The sequence below is a fragment of the Limanda limanda genome, chromosome 4, assembly GCF_963576545.1.
Source record: "Limanda limanda chromosome 4, fLimLim1.1, whole genome shotgun sequence".
Lineage (NCBI taxonomy): Eukaryota > Metazoa > Chordata > Actinopteri > Pleuronectiformes > Pleuronectidae > Limanda > Limanda limanda.
The window spans coordinates 19,299,560-19,317,029 of record NC_083639.1 but is presented as its reverse complement, the minus strand read 5'-3'; the positions used below and the strand labels follow the sequence as shown (position 1 = coordinate 19,317,029).

At 44.1% G+C, this 17,470-nt stretch overlaps 1 protein-coding gene across 3 annotated transcripts in view; it reads left to right on the top strand.

The window, feature by feature from the left end:
* pdzrn3b (PDZ domain containing RING finger 3b) overlaps nucleotides 1–16,696 on the top strand; it is a 102,874-nt gene extending 86,178 nt beyond the window's left edge. For all 3 annotated transcript variants that reach the window (XM_061070164.1, XM_061070163.1, XM_061070165.1), the window contains 7 exons: nucleotides 8,293–8,546; nucleotides 10,428–10,515; nucleotides 12,420–12,518; nucleotides 12,659–12,721; nucleotides 13,023–13,124; nucleotides 13,818–13,934; nucleotides 14,674–16,696. In XM_061070164.1, the coding sequence (XP_060926147.1) occupies nucleotides 8,293–8,546; nucleotides 10,428–10,515; nucleotides 12,420–12,518; nucleotides 12,659–12,721; nucleotides 13,023–13,124; nucleotides 13,818–13,934; nucleotides 14,674–16,173 (2,223 nt within the window). In that variant the 3' untranslated portion in view covers nucleotides 16,174–16,696. The remainder of the gene's footprint in view (nucleotides 1–8,292; nucleotides 8,547–10,427; nucleotides 10,516–12,419; nucleotides 12,519–12,658; nucleotides 12,722–13,022; nucleotides 13,125–13,817; nucleotides 13,935–14,673) is intronic.
* The last annotated feature ends 774 nt before the right edge of the window (nucleotides 16,697–17,470 follow it).

Sequence of the window (17,470 nt, the reverse complement as noted above, 5' to 3'; positions counted from 1 at the left end):
GCATTATGAAATGCAGTGAAGGGACTTGTTCATAATGGTCAGTTGACAGGATTTTATGTAACCAAGAATAGATGTTCATGCCTTATTTTTTATATTGTTTTCATTGTATCTGGTTAATTTGGGTTTGTAATTTAGGAAGCGCACTAAAGACCTTGGTATGACATATACACATCTTGTCATTGTCACCTAAGTGGACTGCGTCTACCTATTCTCTGATGTCAGCCTGTTGTCACTCCGGCGGGTAGAAGTCTTTCTATTTGAATGGAGAAAATAAATGGAAACGCTCATTTTGTATTTCTTGCTGAGTTGATCATGAGGAGCTTGGTCGTGGCCACAGCTCTTATACACACTCATCTTCTGTGGCTGCACAGTCGACATTAATGTACGAAATCTGTGCCAGCACCTCCTTAGCATGTTCCTCCTGCAGGATAGTGGGGAGGTCTTAATTCTCCTTAACTGATATAACAGGCAGATCCTTCTGATCAGAGCCTGGCACAGCGCCCACTCTGCTCTCCGCCTCATCTCTCTGAGGGTTTAATAATCCATGAACACTTGAAATCTTTCCAGTTCATTAAACACCTTAGCTCTAACTCCCATGTTGGAGGCATGAAAAATATGCTTTTGCTCTGTTTTATAAAAGTCAACAGATTGCACATTCCTGGAGGCATTTTATCAGTCCTGGCAGGATCACTGGCGACAGTCTGCTCACATGGTAACGGTCGCTTTAGATGGAGAAAAGCTTTTCTATCTGAATACTCGAAGGACATTTTTTGTTTACACCACTGAAAGTCAAATACAGCCATACTGGAGATCAAACATTGTTAAGGTTTATTAGACACAGCCAACACAGCGTTTTAGACAAGTGTTTTCCCTTCTTGCTGTAATTATTTGAGGCCTGAGCTGCACCGGCCACGGTGCTCCCTTTTAGACTTGACCCCTCTGACAGCGGTGAACCCCTCGGTCTTTGCTTCAAAGCTAAAGGTAAGCACCATGTGGAGATGTAAGCTCAGCTGCTTTTGTCAGGGACTTTAAGGTAGAGGCCTTGGAAACTCTGTTTGACAGTCGTAGGGCTCTTAATCTCTCCAGAAGTACTCTGTAATGGCTGTGGCGCCGTGCTGCGGCTCATAAGAGAGCCAGAGCTTAATTAGAGCCTCAGCACAAGCCGACTGTTGAGGCTCTGATCCGCGATGAAATGATCGGACAACAGTCTCTCTCTCTCCCTCTCTCTCTCTCTCTCTCTCTCCCTCTGTGTATCTGTCGTTCTCTTTCGATTCGTCTCTCTCCGTTTCCTGCAGAGCAACATTCTCAAAACAAAATTTGTTTCATCTCCCGATCTTAAGAAGTTTACAAATGTTTACGCTGAAACTTTTTCTACTCGTGCCACTGCCTCATTAGGCATGTTTGTGATTGAAGGCTGCAGAGATGTCACCCTCAGCTCAGGACGCCATGTTGGCGAAGTGGCAGATGGTCTCTGTGTGACATCCTCTGGACCAGACACACAGAAAGATGAGATGTAAATATTTGTGCAAGAGATTTCCTCACCCACTACCCCAACATATCCCACTGTTAGACGACCCTGTCATCAAAGAACCTATCAAAAAAAAAGAGAACTCCTGAGAGGCAGCCTCTGCTCATCTCATCTCCTGTAATGAGGCTTGACACAGGCCGCCTACCGAGACAAAGCAGGGATCACCAGTGGCCACCGGGGGCCTGACACCGTGTGTTTTTAATAACGGCTAAGACCAGCCGCGGTGTGCCGGCGTCACATCTGTCAGACACTGGAGCAGGTGGCGGGCTGCCACAGGGGAGCCCCCCCCGGGAGCCTGCGTTCTGACTGTTAGTCCACAGTAAATGACAGAGAGGGATCACAGCCACAACAGAGACATAACAAGATCCTTTATCTGCCCAGCGAGGATTACTTGATAAGGAAGATAGTCCGAAAACAAACTGTCAATGAGCGTTGAGTATATTTTAACACATATTGATGTAATGTGAAAAATGAGAAACCTTTCAGGAGAGATAAACTGTATGATATAAATGAATTAATTGAATTAATTAAGAAAAACATTGACTCAGCCCATGGTCAACTTTTTCCAACACTACAGCAGGCCTATGCTTTAAGTGCTGCTGAAATGTTGCCACTAATTTACATTATATTGCAATTCTCTATTCATGTCTTTAACTATTTCCAAGTACTAATGAACTGAGTTTGCCTAAAGCAGACATACACATCCAAATATTTTCATCATAGTACTGCATATGCCTACAATACATAGTGACATATACCACAACAGGAGTCACTCACCCGTACCACTTACAGATGTCACTCAGTATAGATGTCAAGCGGGTGGCTCAGTGTCAGACATGCTTATGAAATCCCATGAGGCTTCAACCCGACACCATAACTGTGATTGACAGGACAGCATGCAGTACAACGCACTGTGAGATAATGACAAAGACATTACATTAGTATCACAGACTCACTGGACAAAGATATCGTGATCAGCACATTTCAGACCTATATTGAAATCACAGATGTTGTTTTACGGTGCAACGCTCTGATCTTTTTACAAGGAAACACGATCAGGACTAGTTGAGTTTCGTGCGGATGCATCGGGAAACCAGGGGAAGACGTCATTCTGAATCGTTTCCAGCCGTTCAGCGCCCTTAGTTTGCATCAATAGCCTTTTGCATTTATCTTATTCACGATTAAAAGTTTGCTTATTATAAAATAAGCTTACACACACCTTGTAAGTGCTTTACTTGCGTGTGCATGAATAAAACATGGGCGGCCCATGTGGTCTGCGAGCACTTGTTCAACAGCTCCAACTTGTGAGGCACGTTCGAATGATTAAGGATTATCAAGCTGTGAAAAGGAGGCTTTTGAAGAAGTGTGTTTGACACACAGGCATCATGTATCAGTAACAGCAGGATTCAGACTTAACTGTGGATGTCAGCTGCACGGAGGGAACTGTGATCTCCCTGGATATGAGACTTCCAAGTGACTTGCTGTGGCGTTTTCAGACTTTGAGATTTTTGTGTGAGACTAATGCCTTCTTCCAGTGGAGTGCAGCTCTGTTGATCGCTGCTGGATACAACTTGAACAAACAGACTTGTCCCTGACATAGAGCTGAATGTACTGTCACCACTCAGAGGGAATTTGTGTGTTGGGTTTGTTTATCATGTGGGTTGAGGAGTGTGTTTCCGTGTGTGGAGCTACTGAGGTTCCGACGAGGAGAAGCGTGGTTCAGCAGGAGTTGATGACATGAACTGGGGTTCCAGCTCATTGGCTGATATTGCCTCTCCTGTGAACTCCGCCCTTTATTTCACGTGACACTCGGGCTGCTCTCAGGTCAGACAACCGTCAGGTGGATTCAGATGCCACAGATTATCAGCTTGTGTGAGAGCTCTTCCTGTTTTTCTGTAACACACAATGAGTCATGTCGTTTTGAGGCTGATGAAGACAGCCACTTTGATTAGGAAAATTATAATCCTGAGTTTTTTGTGTTAAAAAGCACATTTATTTTTTCAGACAGAGGCAGAGTGGGTTGTCCACGTCCAGCTCTACTGTGCAGCGGTTCTCTCATATTTTCTCAAGTTTTCATTTTGAATCTTTTAGTTATTGTGGTAGACCAGTGACATGTCCATCATGCACTAGCAGCTCGCCCAGTGTTAACTGGGATTACTTCCTAAAAGGATTGATGGTGTAGCTGATGGGTGAATGGATGCGATTCCAATTTAAAAGCACAAATTCAACTCTGAAGTATCATCAGAAGATCATCTCATCTATTTTATATTTTCTGTGTTTTCTTTCAGAGGTCATCGATGTTAAAGGGCTGACTTCACACCTTCGGCCAGGATCATTAGATTACACAGAGGCAGCACAGAGTGTGTTGGAAGTGATTTGGATTCTTGGTCGATCAGCTCTGGAGAACACAGTGTCCCGTGCTTAAATCAGATTAAGGGAAAGTTAACAGTGGGGTCTCTTTCAGCAAGTGTTACCTTTTTAGCCGTTTGTTCTGTAATCCTCAGTAAACTCAAAAATGCTGTGTTTTTAACACCCACACCATGAAGCGTTTCCCATCCCGTCAGGTAAAAGAGCAACGTGTGCACGTTTAAAGAGGCACTTAAAAGCGTGCATATCCTCATGCTCTCATTGGCTGGTCCCTCAGTTTTCTTTCTTTCGTATGAAAATGGTTTCAAAGTCAGATAAAAGAGGGATTAACCATGTTTTGAAAGAAGAATGACCCACATTCACACTGCCTCTCAAACTATACAGGCCTCCCACGGAAATAAGTCTGCATGCTCTCCATCACGTCAGCTGCTCCTCTCCGTTCCAAAATACAGACTTTGAAGAATTCGTCTAAGAGGTGTATCCGACCGGAAAGAGGAGGCGAGTGCGCCCCGGCTCTGGAAGCTCTTTAAACTGTCTGTCTATAGAGTGAGGTTCCCGGGGTTCTCTCCGCTCAGCTCTCAAAGGTTTGCCTGGCAGAGTTTCCACTCTGTTCACCTCGCTGCGTTTCCCCAAGGAACAGAAAGACTGGCTCTGTAATGATGTCCTCCTCTTTATTAAAGGATTACGTGGCGACTGAATGGCCGTATCAGAGACTAATGTTACACAACGCAGGCTGTGAATTGACTTATTATTCCACAAAGCCTTGTTCTGTATGATAATCAGTAGAGCTGGGGGTTTTGTTAGTGATACGGTGGCTCAGGCACTTTTTTGCCGCAGTTTTGTCGCCTTTAATTATTTTTTTTTGAGCAGAATTTCACATTTAAGAGGGTTACATATCCTATGAATAAGCCTGACATAGTTGTCATAATCATATAATAGTTTTATTTATATGGACTCTTTCAAAACAGCCATTAGTGCTTCCCAAAGAAGTCAAATAAAAACAAGTCTAGAAGCAATTCCATTTAATTCAAAGACAACAAAGATAGAACAAAATCTGAAATCAAAGTTGGTAGATAAAGTAAAAAACATAATATTAAGGTAATGGCAAATGCAAAAAAAGACCAAAGAAACATAAGTAATAGTCAATAACAATCAAGTATAAGCCATTCTGTAGAGATGTGTTTAGAATTTGAAAGCCTGGCAGAAGTGGCAGCTGTTATTAACTTCAAAAACTAAATTCGGTTTTCTATTATCTCTGGATGTTATTTTTTCTTGTTAGCAGGGTTTTCATGAAAATGAGAGCTCAGCTTCAGTGAGACTACCTGAATTGATAATAAAAAATAGATAAATAATGCATTGAAAACCTGAGGCAGCCGCACCCCATCTTCCATAATATAATGATGGTAATGAAAGAGAGTGAGTCCGGCGCTTGGAGGATAAGCATCTCTGGCAGAGGATTAGCAATCACTTTACACACACACACACGCACACACACACATGCACACATGCACACATGCACACACATAGACTTCATGATCAACATCTCAATCCTACTCGATTTGCGTTGCAGGGATGATACCACGCCGGGGCCTCACAGCGCCGCTCACCCCTGCTGCCCCTTGTTACGACCCAGAGTGCTGACGACCGACAGAACTATCACATGAGGCGTCGAGAAAAGTCCTGAACTGCTCTGAAGGAGCCTCAACCAAGACATCGTGCCCAGGCAGGGACACAGGTCCCCGAGTCCACTGTTGCTGCGGAGGTCAAATGTGACATTTTAATTAAAGAACATAGGCGGTGAATAACCAAAGCCGCAGCTGTGTAAATTCCTCCCCAGCCAGCGACACAACAGACACTTAAGTACTGTCCTCTTGTCATTAAAATGGATTTAACAGAGACGCCTCTCAGAGGATGCAGCAGAGGTTGACAGAGTCATGTCGGCGTGTCAGTCACCGAGGCCTTGTCAACATGAACAACAGCTCGAGTAGGAAACCTGGTTTTTTGAGGACGTATTCATAGTGAAACTGTTAAAGTCACGTTTGTTTAACTCTTCTGTTGGCCACAAGCAGCTGAGCTTCAGTTGTGTTAAAGCACAGGGTTAACGTAGCGTTGTGGGAGAGCTCAGCGGTGGTGAAGCATTGTGTATTGTGTCGGGGGGAGTGTTGTGTGTTTTCTCTCAGTGTACTGCAAAGGGCCGCTCCGTGTCAGAGGTGAGCGCGGTGAATGGGGGCCGCGGGACCCCCTCTGAAGCTGGGAGGAGACTCCCCCCATTGAGAGCGCTGAGGCAGAATGCCATGGGCTCAACAAGACGGGGGCTAAAGGCTTTGTCTTGGGTTCACTGCCTCCGAGCAGCCCTGGGATTCCAGGCAACCAGGTTGGACTGTTGGAGCCTGCGCGCAGAGAGAAGAAAGCACAAAGGCGCTTGTCTTCCTCAGCTGATGTGCAACATCGTGGCTCGCTGTGGGAAACAAAGATGTGTAAAATATGTGCGGACATGTTTGATTTTAGGACGGCACATTCCTGATACCAGCAGCAACAACAAACAAGAATTAAGATGCCTCTTAGATTGTGATTCTATTTGTCCTGGTTGAGTTTCAGCTCACGGTCGGGGCCAGTTTTTCATTTCTTCTTCTCATCAGAGGCCGGCGGTCTTAAGTCTCGAGGTTGATTTTTTTTAAGGATTTCCACATTATTATTCTGTGATATGAGAACTGGCTTTTCTCAGTGTCAAATTATTCCAAGCAAACTGCAAATAGATGAGCTATTCATTTTTTTGGCCAAGTTTTGATGTTGGAGGAATAGAAGTTTGAGTCCACTGAGATGATCCAATTATACTGCAGACCCAAGATTAGCATTAATCTGCTCTGGTTATTAGTGGGAGCACATACCCTCTTTTGACTTTTGCATGAAGTTCCCACTTTCTCCAGCCTTCCTTCTCCGTCCCCACACACACCCATACACACACACACACACACACACACACACACACACAAACACACACCAACGCACACACACAGTCCTTTTTACAAATATGGTCTAAGATTGTACATTGTCTGGTTCAATGTCGGGTTTTGTATATATGCTGCGCTCATTCCCTGGAGGCGGTTTAATATCGCTGCTGCTGCTCTTGATGTGCAGCACCACACTTTAAGTCTGTGAACTACGACATGAATTCAGATGAGACGGTCGTAGCCAGGGGCAGGCGCACCAAACCAGCTCCATGTTTATCAGAAAACGAATCCTCAAACACGTCCTTGCACGTATGTTCAATGTCAGAGGGAGTGAGGAAGGACGCTAAAGATGCATTACTTGCAACGCTACGCCCAGCAACCCTGCTAGAAAGTAAATTTATTCCTAGAAGGCTGTGAGCGTGCGTGTGTATGTGTGTGCGTGTGTGCAGTGGAGGGGCAGGAGGGGGGAAGCCTGTGCGATGGGAAGAGCCACGGGCTGAGATCCTATCAAAGCTCTCAACACATCCCCAAATCACAAACCAACAAAAGCATCCGTATGATGTGGCGACCGAACGAGGACCAGAAGCTCTTTGTAAATCCCGATAAAGCAAAGGGCCAGTGGGATGACCCAGAATGCAATATGCAATGGATGCTGCTCTTAATAAAATTCATTATGCCACCACTTCTTCAGGATTCCACATCCGCGGTTTTCGTTCCCACAGTAGCTGCTTTGTGAACTCCTGGTGACACGATGAGCCGGAGCGGAAATTCTTTGATTTAATCTGAGCACACACATCCAGACATTCTGGACATCACAAATGTGTGTGCGGACTTAAGTCTCCTTCATTTCATTTTAAGTCTCTCTGGATCCGCCGATACATTCTGTCGAGAGCAGGAACTTGAGAGGGCCCGCTCTCATCTTTCATCGACACACAGAGAACTTTAAGTGCCTCGACCATGTTTAATTAGCCTCTTCTCCGCGACACGCCGCAGCCTTTTGCTCAAATTAATCTTCCCGGGTTAAAGCGCCGCGCCCGATCCACTGTCTCTGATGAGAGGTCAAATTTGTCGTCTGCTGAGAAATTAGTTAGCTAAATGAGAGCTCCATCGTGCAGCCTCTGCTAATGGCCTTGATTAATTAAAAAGAGACGGCAACTAATTAAGCTCTTATTCTGCCTGGTTTGACTGTGAGCCTGTAAAACAAGCCGAGGCAGTAATGAGTCGTTCTCACACAGAACTACGCTGCTTCTTGAAGTTTGTGTGGGCACAGTTTTCATGTGAGGTCTTAATCATCAGTGATAACATTACACCAGTCTGCTGTGATGAGTATCCTTTCAGTTCAAATGGAAAACAAACCGGTTGCATGTTTTGCATCAGCGCAATTATTTTAGATTTTTTTTATAAAAATTGCGAATTCATCTCCCCGTCTTCTCCACCTTCTTCCAGGTCAATGGCAAGGACCTGTCCAAAGCCACCCATGACCAGGCGGTGGAGGCCTTCCGCACCGCCAAGGAGCCCATCGTGGTCCAGGTCCTGCGCCGGACCCCTCACCCCAAATCGGTCAGCCCCGCCGCTGACACCCAGGTGTCGGACACCAGCACTCAGACCGACATCACCCTTCAGCACATCATGGCCCTCACCCAGCTGCCTCCTGCTTCACCACCCATGATGGAGCTGGAGGAGTATCTGCTCACAGAGGAGTAAGTACCAGCTTGGTTCGTAAAGACGCAGCGAGAGGCGCCACACACTCCGTTCTCTTTCACAGAACAGTCATAGGCTTGACTTGCAAAATTACAACGAAGTATAATTTGCAATTTTGAGAATAATAAAAAAAAAGGTGACATTTTTACGATAATGAAGTCATAACTTGAGTCATTTTACAGGGGGAATATCAGGACATTGGTCCGTTGTCTGCGTTTAAATGAGGAATGTGCATCTTTTTAAGTCATCCTTTAGTATGGGTCTCACAAAGAGCTTAATACTTATACTTAATACTTTACTGTCTCAGCAACATATATGGCAATCATACATATTAGGACTTTAAAAAAATTGTGTAAGAAACTTATTCCATTCCAAAGAAACACACAGACTTGAAGGATATCACCTCTTTTGTAGAGGGGGAAATGTTGGTAGTGGGTGACTGTATACGGTTGTTTACATCTGTGAGCTGTTTAAAGAGGTTTTATAGTTTGAGATTGGTTCAAGGTTTTGGTTCTAGAAGGAGAGAAACTCTGGCGCTCTTGGGTTCTCTTTGCTGCTTATTTCTTAAAAAAAATTGTTTCCTTAACTCTAGTAAAATGTTGACTTTATTCTCATAAAGCAGTATTGTGACTTTACTCTCTTTTTTTTTCTTCAACATGGCCTTCACACTCCATCCTAGTAGTAAACCTCCAGTCTGGAGATAAAATGCTTTCTGCTCTGATAGCTGTGTAATGGCATCAGAAAAAGCCTTCAAACTAATGGTTTAATGACTCAAACCACTCTTCCTGAACCATGTCTCATTGCTCCACAAACAACCACCACCAGCATAATTTATTACTAGCATTATTTTTTCAGTTAGAAATCCAGCTCGAGCTCACTTCAGCGAGCTGATCTTGAGTCCACGTACTGACAGTGACCCTCAGCAGCAGCAGATGGCCCAGCTTTACTGGCAACCTGATTGGTGGAAGATGATTTTTACAATAAAGTTTTACGTACCATTAAAACTCTAATGGAGACTGACCTCAACCAGACTTTTATAAAAACAAACAATATTTAGTTGCAGAATTGCTGCAATTCCAAGAAGAATACACACGTTTCTGCACCAAAGACCTGTCTTTTCCAGTAAGTCCACTTTAAATAAGAAGATACAGGAAATCTTAGGTTCGAATATCGGCTATGTTGAAAAGGTCACAAACAATCAGACCTCTCGCCCTATTAGTTCATTAAGAGAGTGGCTCCTTATCTTCTTCTTCAAGCCCAGACGGCTGTGATCACATGGGGTGTGTCCCACGCCTGAAGGGAAAGTGCCCCTGTCACTTATGGAGGATGCCAGTTCCTCCGAGGCACACAGCCACATTAGAATTATGATTCTGCTCATTCATTTTCATTCTCTCTCTCTCTCACTCACTCTCTGTCTCTGTCTCTGTCTCTGCGTGTGTGTGTGTGTGTGTGTGTGTGTGTGTGTGTGTGTGTGTGTGTGTGTGTGTGTGTGTGTGTGTGTGTGTGTGTGTGTGCGTGTGCGTGTGTGTGTGTGTTAGACCCTGCAGCTCTAAGTCTGGCTTCATTCTACTATTTGTGGCAGCAGCAGTTGCCCTTTAATGAATAATCATGATTTCTATAATTGATTTCAGAGTCAAATTAATCACGCAGCGTGTTAATTTGTGATTAGCCTGCGGGTGTAGCCTCAATATATCTGATTCCAGACTCATTTCAGCATTGACTTCTTATTACTCCCTCTCTAATTCTCATTTATTTTTTCAAACTCTGGGGCCAAATTAAAATCCAGATTGACAAATGTGTTGCTTGTCTCGCTTTTGACTGTGTAAATGTTAAACGAGCGTTTCCCTCTTTTCCAATTACACTCTTGTTTCTCGTCTCAGGCATCCGGCAGGACATGCATACTTTGACCCCAATGATTTCCTGGAGGGCATTCAGCAGGACATAGAACGTGAGGAGCTGGAATATGAGGTAAACATCTTCTCCCTCCCTCCACTGTCTCCTCAATGAAGATCTACATTCAGACAGCAGTGCATTATTAGTCCATAAGCAGACCTGAGGTCGCCGCTGTGTCTCCACTGCAGCGGCCTCGCCGGCCAGCAAAGCTCCTGATGTATTGTGGTTATTGATGGAGGACTCAACCTGCATACAGACCCTGAGATATCGGCCAGACAGAAATCGAGTTGTTGGTTTGGTCCAGCAGATGCACAATGGTGACATCATTAGTTATTAGTGACAAGGCCTAATAAGTCTTCCACGGGCGCGGTGCGGTGGAGACCAGGTCCGCTGGATAATTAGATGGCACAGATAATGGGTCTGCAGTGATGAATCTTATGATGCACGCTAACAATGCCTGGATGAGGCCATGATGAGGCCGTGATCGAGCCTCTGCTGTGCTCCCCCGGTGACCTCCGCCAACCCCCACACCCCCTCCCAGTAAAACCCCAGCCACCTACTGCTCGATATTAATAATAACGAGGCAGGAAGTATGAGGTGAAGAGGCGAGAGGTGATGTTCAGGACGATTAATGGCAGATGCACGGCAGAACAACACAGACTAAACCAAGTGTCTGTCTCTAATTTACAGAACAATGAATTAGATTTGATAGTATATCTGTATCTGTAGCTATGAATTAAAGTTTGTCATATTAAAAATCATTATTTTAGTAATAGTAATAGCTTATGTAGCAGCTTTCCTGATAATATTATTGATATATTAATATGTTCTGCAAAATCTTTGCTGAACGCAATGACTTCCAGGTGGAGTCTAAATGCACTCCCCCCCCAAGTGCTGCTGCCAAGTGACAAATCTGACGTCAGTTTGTTAAATAGTGAAAGAGGAGAATGAAGGTCACACATCTGACTTGACACTCGCTCTAAATGCTGTTTCATAAAGATGCAAACTGTATTTAAGTATTTAATCTAATACTGCAAACATCTGATTTAATGACAAAATGTCAATTAGGTTAACATGACTGGATATTTGTCTTTCATTGTAAACTGTATGAATTCTTCTAGCAGTGAAAAGTTTGTCTGAAGTAGTATATTTCTCCCTTTATACAGAAAGAAATAAACACGTTAAAAAGGTTGGCAGTTTAGTTTGATATAGTGTAATTGGAATATATATTAATGTGTCATCTTTACCCTGAAACTGTTATTTCTGGATAGTTATTTCAAAGCTTCCTGTTTACAGAGTTAAATGTATTTGATTGGACTGTGCTGCAAACATTTTCCATTCTGAAAACACTAGTTTGAAAAATGCCAGTGTAATAAGGAGGAAAAAAAGGAATGTGTTGCTTTAACACTTAGTTTTTTGTACATATTAAATTTAAAATGTTGATTCGTGAGTGCCTGCTGTTTTCTCCTGAGAGCAATCATTGCACTGAGCTAACTAACTCCTGGCTGGAGCTTCACATTTCCTTGTGTGGATCCTCATCAGACTCTCTGAGAGAACACAAATGAAATATTCCACAAAATGTCAAGCTTTACCTTTTCTTCCGGGACAGCTCGTTTTTTTTATTAAACCTCAGGAGGCCGTCCTCTGCCCTGAAAGGACAGCGCTGCTCGTATCTTTCTCTGTATCTGTGAGATTACAGGTGCTGACAAGTGAGAGACGGGACTCTGCCCGTCTGCAGGCACCCGCATCATCTCTCATTCTGTCACAGGCCTCGAAAAAAACCAATGGCTTCCCTGTCCGGCTGAAAGATTCATTACAGTGATTGATGGGTCGCTGTTGCTCTGTGATCCCATTACATAGTCAATATATTCAGTCTGTCCAGAAATAAAAATGTTATCCCCTCAATTTTGAAAAAGGGAAAACAGAATCATTTCAGAAGCGAGTGGATATTAACTTTTCCATTTGTTCATTTGCACCAGGAGGTGGATTTATATCGAGCCAACATCCAAGACAAGCTGGGCCTGACCATCTGTTACAGGACTGATGACGAGGACGAGGCTGGGATCTACATTAGTGAGGTATGTGGTGCACCATAACTCTCAAATGATGATGTTAACAGTAAAACTCAAATAAAGCTATTATCCCCAAAAGGTCTCAGTGGACAGACAGATGGAGATTAATCTTGTTCTCTTATCGCTTAATTCTCTGTTTTCTTCAGATTGATCCGAACAGCATTGCTGCAAAGGACGGCAGAATAAGAGAAGGGGACAAAATCATCCAGGTGAGATTTCTGTAATCTTGGGTTTTTCAATGACTAACCTGCGCGCTTACTATTCCACTTTGATTTCTAATGACTGTTTTTGCATTTATCACGTTTAAGTCTATTAGAGTATAGTTTAAATGCTAGTTTTTCCTCACTCTTGTGGAGAGTTGATGGCAGGGATGTCGCACTTTCCTGAACTCTCTGAGGCAAACTGTGATTTGTGAATATGGTTTATTTATGTATCGATGAATGCACAAACAGCCATGTTTAAAATTGAATGAGGACAGACTTTTAAACCCTTCTGTCTGTGTCCATCAAGATCAATGGTATCGAGATCCAGAACCGGGAGGATGCTGTTGTTCTGCTGACCAGTGAGGGGAACCAGAATATCTCCCTGCTGGTGGCAAGACCAGAGCTGCAGGTAATTAGGATCCCATTCAAGATTCAAGATTCAAGATTTTTATTATCAAATGCACATCAATAACATATAGCAGTCGCTGGCAATAAAATGCTGGTCAAATCACGGGTTTGATCTTTGAATTATTTGCTTTGTTAATTAATGTCTTGTAAAAGAAGATCAGATTATATAAGATTATTCTTCTTTCTGCTCCTTTTGTTTCAAGATTTGAGATTTTGTGTTTGCATTTCTATTATTTTGTTTGGTCTTTAAATAAATGTAATATGAAACTAGTCTCCAAATCTATGCAGTAAAAATGTTTGCTATTCAGTATGTAGGTAGTCAGAGAGCTCCTGAACACAGGCATATCAGTCTCTCTCTGAACTTATTGACCAAAGTGTTTTACAGTACTTTGAAGTATCCTGAAATGATCTATTTTCTACAGTGAAAATCCTGAAATGTTGGACTTTACTTTGAAAAATCTCCAATTCTGTCCAGTAAAAATGTTTTAAAAATACTTATATATAGAGGTCAGTAAAGGTTAATGATAACAAGGCAATACAAACCTCTTTTGCTGGATTTCTGAAGCAAATACGGTGAGTAGTTGAGTGTTTTGATGGGAACAAACAAGAGTAGGACTGTACTGCTGTTTGAGCACATCTCTGCATATGAATGTTTGCACCTAATGAGGCTCCTCTTCTTCATGCTGCGTCACAGCTGGATGAGGGCTGGATGGATGATGACAGGAACGACTTCCTGGACGACCTCCACATGGACATGCTGGAGCAGCAGCACCATCAGGCCATGCAGTTCACCGCCAGCATGCTTCAGCAGGTAAACTCACTTTCTCTCTGTCACACACGCACACAGTTTCGGGAAGCAAACTTGCACAATCAATCTGCATTACTACATACAGTGTGTTCATCTAGAGATTATTTTGGCAGAGGCAGATCGGGACAACAGCTGCTCAGTCACTTTTAGCAAAACATTTTCTATTTACACAAAATAGAGCCTGTGACATTTTGATATAATTTCGCAGATAAACTCAGCAGGAAGCCTGTTCCTCTGATCATTTGTCAAAAAAATAAAAAAGTGATGCTTTTTAACAAGAAGAAAAACACAGCAGGAGATTCTCCAGTCAGACACATCGACAACAACACCAAAATCTCTGGAGATTTGAGGGGAGGGTTGGCTCAGCAGGCAGAGGCAGCACGTAGCGTATAAATACTGGCGTTGGCCCAGATCACCAAAAGCTATCAAATATTTTTGTCTTTTCAAGTTGACATCTTCATCTGTGCGTTTTACGTGTGTGGCTCCTCTTTTTGAGATATTGTATTATTTTTGGGGTTGGTTTCAGTTTTGTTTCTGGCGCATGTTACAAAACGTCATCAATGCACCTACCTCCTGTAGAGAATTCTCCGGGAAATCTCCTACCGATTTCTCGCATTGACATATAGTTTTTACAAGAGGGTGGCTCAGACATGTGCATTCTCACATAAAGCCCCTCCAAATAAGTTCAGAAAGCTGCTTTAGATGCACCACTATCTTTGAGCTATATGTGTTCTGTTTCCAGAAGAAGCACGAGGAGGACGGAGGCACCACCGACACGGCCACGCTGCTGTCCAACCACCATGAGAAGGACAGTGGGGTTGGGCGCACAGATGAGAGCACGCGGAATGACGAGAGCTCGGAGCAGGAGAACCTAGGCGATGACCAGACCACAGCCTCCAACACGCTGGGCAGCTGCAGAAAGCTGACCTACAGCCAGGACACGCTGGGCAGCACCGACCTGCCCTTCGGCAGCGAGTCCTTCATCTCCACTGACTACACCGACACCGACTTCCTGGGCATCCCGGCTGACGAGTGCGAGCGCTTCAGGGAACTCCTGGAGCTGAAGTGCCAGATGAGGAGCAGCGGAGCCCAGGGTCTGTACTGCCAGGGCGGCGGAGCAGGAGGTCAAGACCCTGAGTGTGTGGACAAGGAGCTGGAGCTACTCAATGAGGAGCTGCGCACCATCGAGCTGGAGTGCCTGAACATCGTCCGCGCGCACAAGATGCAGCAACTGAAGGAGCAGTGCCGTGAGTCCTGGATACTGCACGACAGCAGTTTCCGCAACTACAATACCAGCATAGATGCCGGTCGCCATGAGCTCTCAGACATCACAGAGCTGCCAGAGAAATCAGACAAGGACAGCTCCAGTGCCTACAACACTGGGGAGAGCTGCCGCAGCACGCCTCTCACGCTGGAGCTGTCTCCAGATAACTCACTCCGCAGAGGAGAAGAGAATCCGGCCGGGGCATCTGGCTCTAGCACCAGGTTGCTCAAACCAGTCCTGTCCCCCGTCCAGGAAGCTTCTGGCCCAAGCCGCAGCAGAGGGTCCTCCAAAGATCAAGACGGAGCCCTGCAGGCGGAGGGCAAAGATAGGAAGCTAGGAGACTCCAGTAAGTCTGGGCGGAGCTATCCACATTCGCCTTACAAGCATGCTCACATCCCCGCCCACGCCCAGCACTACCAGAGCTACATGCAGCTGATCCAGCAGAAATCGGCTGTGGAGTACGCCCAGAGCCAGATGAGCCTTGTCAGTTTGTGCCGAGACCCGATCACAACTAGTGACATGGAGCGCAAGATGGAGTGGAAGGTGAAGATCCGCAGCGACGGCACGCGCTACATCACCAAGCGCCCCATCCGGGACAAGCTGCTGAGGGAGCGCGCCCTCCGCATTCACGAGGAACGCAGCGGCATGACCACGGACGACGACGCCATAAGCGAGCTGAAGATGGGCCGCTACTGGAGCAAGGAGGAGAGGAAGCAGCACGCCAGTCGGTCCAAGGAGCAAAGGCAGCGGCGAGAGTTTATGAAGCAGAGCCGAGCTGATACCCTGAAGGAGCAGACCTACCTGGAGGACAGAAAGGAGCCCAACATCATCGAACTCAGCCACAAAAAGATGATGAAAAAGAGGAGTAAGAAAATATTCGACAACTGGATGACAATCCAGGAACTGCTGACTCATGGTGCCAAGTCACCAGACGGCACCAGGGTTTACAACTCACTCCTGTCTGTAACCACAGTCTAAGTCCTGCCTTGAGTCCAGAGTCAGGCAAGCTAGAGGAGGACGGACTGGAGTGTAATGGACTGTACATAGAACACTACCAGTTAGGGTAGAGATTCCTGCCTCGTTCAATGTGGCAACATTTTGTAAATAGGAAATGAGGAAAGACTTTTCTGGACAGACATTTTCCACCCCTGCGGTGAAGAGGAGCTCCTGTAGATGAGGGTTGGACTTGGACATGAACTCGACATGGCTATGAAAATGATTTTGGAAACATTTTTCAGATTCTTTCAATTACCTTTTCTACCTTATTGCCTGCTCTTTTGAATAATTTTGGAGACGAAAAAACAATATTTGACTTTTTGGAAGGTTTTCAGAAGTGTGTAAAGACCGTGTGCCATACAGAAAACAGCCAGCATTTACACTATTATACATTATTTTGTTTGTACTATATATCTCTTATCAGTATTTTACTGTTATGCATACTTAATGCTTTTATGGAAACAATGCTTTTTCCCTGCAAGGTAGAACACATAATCCTTTTCAAAAGGACTTTTGTAAATTAAAAAATAAAATTTTGTAACAAATCCACTTTTTTTAGTTTTAATTTCTCTCTATGGGTGCTGATCTACCAAAGTTGATACCACCAGCGAAATATACCATCTGTTACATAATGCAGAGAAAAACATAACATGATATCATTGTGCCTGTACGTATGTTTAGAAGAAAGAAAGATGTTTCTCACATTGTTGATACTGAGATGTCTGTTTGTTGAAACACACATTGTAGTCGCTTTTGCTTTCTTAGGGTTTACATGTATTGAGCAGAATAACAGCATTACAAATCTTTAGTAAGCCACACAATTTGATGTCTTGTAAAATGAGAGAAATAATAAATTATTGTTTTATATATGATGAGCTTTGAAACGTTGTTGGGATTTGTCATTTTTAAGCGTTGTTGCTTCATGAAATAATTCAATTATTATAATAATGATAGGCACATAAGAGGAAGAAGAATACAAATGTACCCTTTGTTAAACCCTGCTCTTTATATAGTTTATGTTGATAGGAGACTTTTAATTGACTGAAGGTGTGATTGGGAGAGAGAATGGTTGTTTGTCTCTGTATGTTGGCCTTCCGATATCCTAGAGATCTGTCCAGGGTGTAAACCACCTCTCGCCCAATGTCAACTGGCATTGACTTCAGCTCCCCCCCCACGAGTCTCAAAGGATGAGTGGAATGGTTGGATGGAGTGATGTTTAATGGATCACAGAGTCAGAATCATGTATGTTTGCCAACTTGTAGTGATGGGAGTAGCAGGA